Source organism: Lactuca virosa, chromosome 1 (genome assembly GCF_052849685.1).
Source record: "Lactuca virosa cultivar CGN04683 chromosome 1, Lactuca_virosa_CGN04683_v6, whole genome shotgun sequence".
Classification (NCBI taxonomy): domain Eukaryota; kingdom Viridiplantae; phylum Streptophyta; class Magnoliopsida; order Asterales; family Asteraceae; genus Lactuca; species Lactuca virosa.
Genome location: NC_136426.1, coordinates 136710750 through 136713948, shown reverse-complemented (window position 1 = coordinate 136713948; position 3199 = coordinate 136710750). Strand labels below are relative to the sequence as shown.

Genomic DNA, 3199 nt, shown 5'->3' with positions numbered 1-3199 from the left:
CAACAATAACAAATAGCAGGGACAACTATGGAGGGAACTTATGCCGCATCTTTTTTTCTATCTTTAGCAGCGACTTTTTGTCGCCGTTATTGCGTTTGTACGAAAAGGAGGTCGCATCCATTGGATTAGATACTCGAACGGATGGTTGGGGTTTACTCGAAAGGGTTCACGCGGATTCGGTCCCCAAAGCATTACCGGCGACCCTAAAAACTTTTAGCGGCGACTCAAGCTTGAGTCACCGCTAAAAGTCTTTGTTGCCGCTAAACGTGTCGTCGGCAATGACATGATTTCTGTAGTGTTTGTTTTGATTAGTGGACTAATTATGATGGGTTATATATAATTTATTGGTGGTTGATACGTAAAAGAATAAAGATGTAATTATAACAATTTCATTTATAATATTGTTTATTTTAATCTGTATAGTTAAAAAACTAAAAAAAATTTTTTGCTGCAAATGTGGTTTGCGGATACCAAAACTTATATCTCTTAAGAAAACAAACACTTAAATATTGATGCCGCGGTACAGTCCACTTTTAAAAAAGTGTTAGTTACGTATACATTGGTATGTTACGTGCAAATGCCGATGTGAGTCATTTCACTTCTTTGAATGGTCTAGACAAAACCCACAGCCTTCTTTGTCATCACGCTCTTCGGCTGGTTGACATTAACAATCCTCTTAAAGCTTTGTATCTTTACAGTTAAAGTTTAGATTTAATGTTTTAATTTTAAAATAAGTATAAACCAAAAAGACTGAGGTTATTTTTGTTTGATTTTCATTTAACAACTTCTTAATTTAATAACATATTTAAAAGTTATAAAGTCTTTCTTAGAATATTAGCTTCTTTTTTCCTCAATTGCGTGTGTATCTAAGCAATAAAGAAATCAAGAAGTGGTATTTGTTTATATAGTTAGGTTGTTATTTACCAAAAACCAATCGGATGCTTTGAGCAGCTCACCTAGAAAACTAATCAAAACTCTTGTCGTCCTACCTTATAATAATAATCATAAAAAACCCAACTCTTATTCATATCATAAATAATCTATAGTAAATTACAAATATAATTCTGTATCATTTTGTTTTGGATTTGGTCTCTTATCTCTCAGTCTTCAAAATCCCCTTTACTTTGAATATTAACATTACATATCTAGGTGGTTAATGTTATAAAGTAGGAAAAGTAGGTCACCCATGCACAACACCTGCCATGAGTAGACTCGGACCATACCAATTTCCCCTATATATTGATTCATAAGATCTCCAAACTCCCAACAAGAACTTCAAGCGCCTATCTTTTATTCCGCATCCAAATCCCATTCCAATTTAAAACTACACCAAAATCCCAGAAAATTAAACCCAAAATGGCACAATATCAAAGTACCAACACAATTGCATCGACAACAATGATCCTAGTGATCACAGTGGCCACCCTCTACGGAGGTGCAACAGCACAATCGTCAGGGTGCACAAGTGTGCTAATTAGCTTGTCCCCATGCCTCAACTACATTTCTGGCAACACATCAACCCCATCATCAGGATGTTGCAGCCAACTCGCGAGTGTAGTCCAGTCACAGCCACAGTGCTTGTGTCAAGTCCTTAATGGTGGTGGCTCATCTTTGGGTCTTAGCATAAACCAAACTCAGGCTCTTGCATTACCTAGTGCATGCAATGTCCAGACACCACCAACCAGTCGATGCAATGGTAAGGAACTGAATTTTTACTTAGAAAGCTTCTTATTCATGTTACTTTTAGAATATTATATACTATAAAACCTAAAGTTTCGGTAATACGTTATTCTGATACAAATGCTTTATCTAATGACCGATACATTATATCATTGATACAATTCAATGGGAGATGATGCAAAAAGAATCTACCTCCCAGTGAAGAAAAATCGACTATGATTTATAATTTTTTTCATATATAAGTTCACAAATTAGAAATGTCAAATTTATCTACTTATCATTTTTCACTGGACAGCTGCATCTCCAAGCAACTCCCCTTCAGAAACCACACCTTCTTCAGGAACCACACCTTCAGAAACAACACCTTCGGGAAACCCTTCGGGTAAAGGCAGCGAAACAAACACTGTGCCATCAACAGATAATGGTTCATCAGATGCATCTTCAACAAAATTCGCAACATTTCCTATTATATTTACACTACTTGTTGCCGCATATGCTATGGTGTTCTAAATTATTAACTACCATATCCGGAAAGAATATGTTTTGATTTACGATTTTGCTTATTTCCCTGTGATTCTTATGTGTAAAATTTGGCATGTGATTCGTGTGACATGCCATGTAAGGATTCTTTTTGGTCGGTTTTGTATTGTTTCCGATAAATATGATTTTTCTGATTCTGAACAGTCTCCTTGAGATTTGACAACTTGATGATACACTTATTGGTTTCCTCACTGCATTTTGAAGCCATGCTTTGAGTGTGAAACCAATAAATTGCACAAACATGCTAGTCCTGAAGAACCATCTTGGTGGACCATATACTTCTAGCTCTAGGAACCTAGAATCTTGAGTTAACATGGAACGCTTCTCGGGAGAGGAAGAAAATGGCTATCCATTGACACCGACACCATAAATGTCTCTCGATTTTTCAATTATGCATATACACGATATCACCATCAGTTGCAGGCCTCTTCCCGTAAATGGAAGAGTCATTCTTTGTTACTTTAGCAATGTTTGCTCCTTGAGCCAAATCGTGACCTGCCATAGATATTCTTCCCGATAAACATGTTAATTGCCATTTGAAGAACCAGTTTCTTTGTTGTCAATAAACATGATTGTTTCAACTTTTTTCCACCATGCAAACTATTTAATTTCTTTGCAGTTTGACCTAGCTAGTGGCTTCGTTCTTATATTAATGAAGGTTTTTTACCACTTGTCACACTCTCATTCAATTTGTCAAATATCATTTTAAATTATTATTTTTCCATATGTCCTTTTATAAGTTTTAATTTTATATTAAATTTCATATAATATTTTAATGTAATAATTGCAATAAATGCAGTAATAAATGTATATCAATTTCATTAATTAACTTACCTTTTAATTTCAAAAATTCATTAGCTCTTTTATTTATTTACATTATTTGTTTAAATTTAAAAGATAAAAAAAACATTTTCATTATAATAATTCATTATTTTTCTTATTTTCTTATAAATTCAAAGTTTTTAAATATTTTGACATT

The 3199-nt window shown here is 34.1% G+C and overlaps 1 protein-coding gene across 1 annotated transcript; it reads left to right on the top strand.

The window, feature by feature from the left end:
• The first annotated feature begins 1247 nt into the window (after window positions 1-1247).
• LOC145158586 (non-specific lipid transfer protein GPI-anchored 26-like) lies at window positions 1248-2363 on the top strand. The gene is made up of 2 exons (XM_079077466.1): window positions 1248-1696; window positions 1976-2363. The coding sequence occupies exons 1-2, from the start codon at window positions 1357-1359 to the stop codon at window positions 2188-2190; spliced, it is 555 nt and encodes a 184-aa protein (XP_078933592.1). The 5' UTR covers window positions 1248-1356; the 3' UTR covers window positions 2191-2363.
• Window positions 2364-3199: the final 836 nt, after the last annotated feature.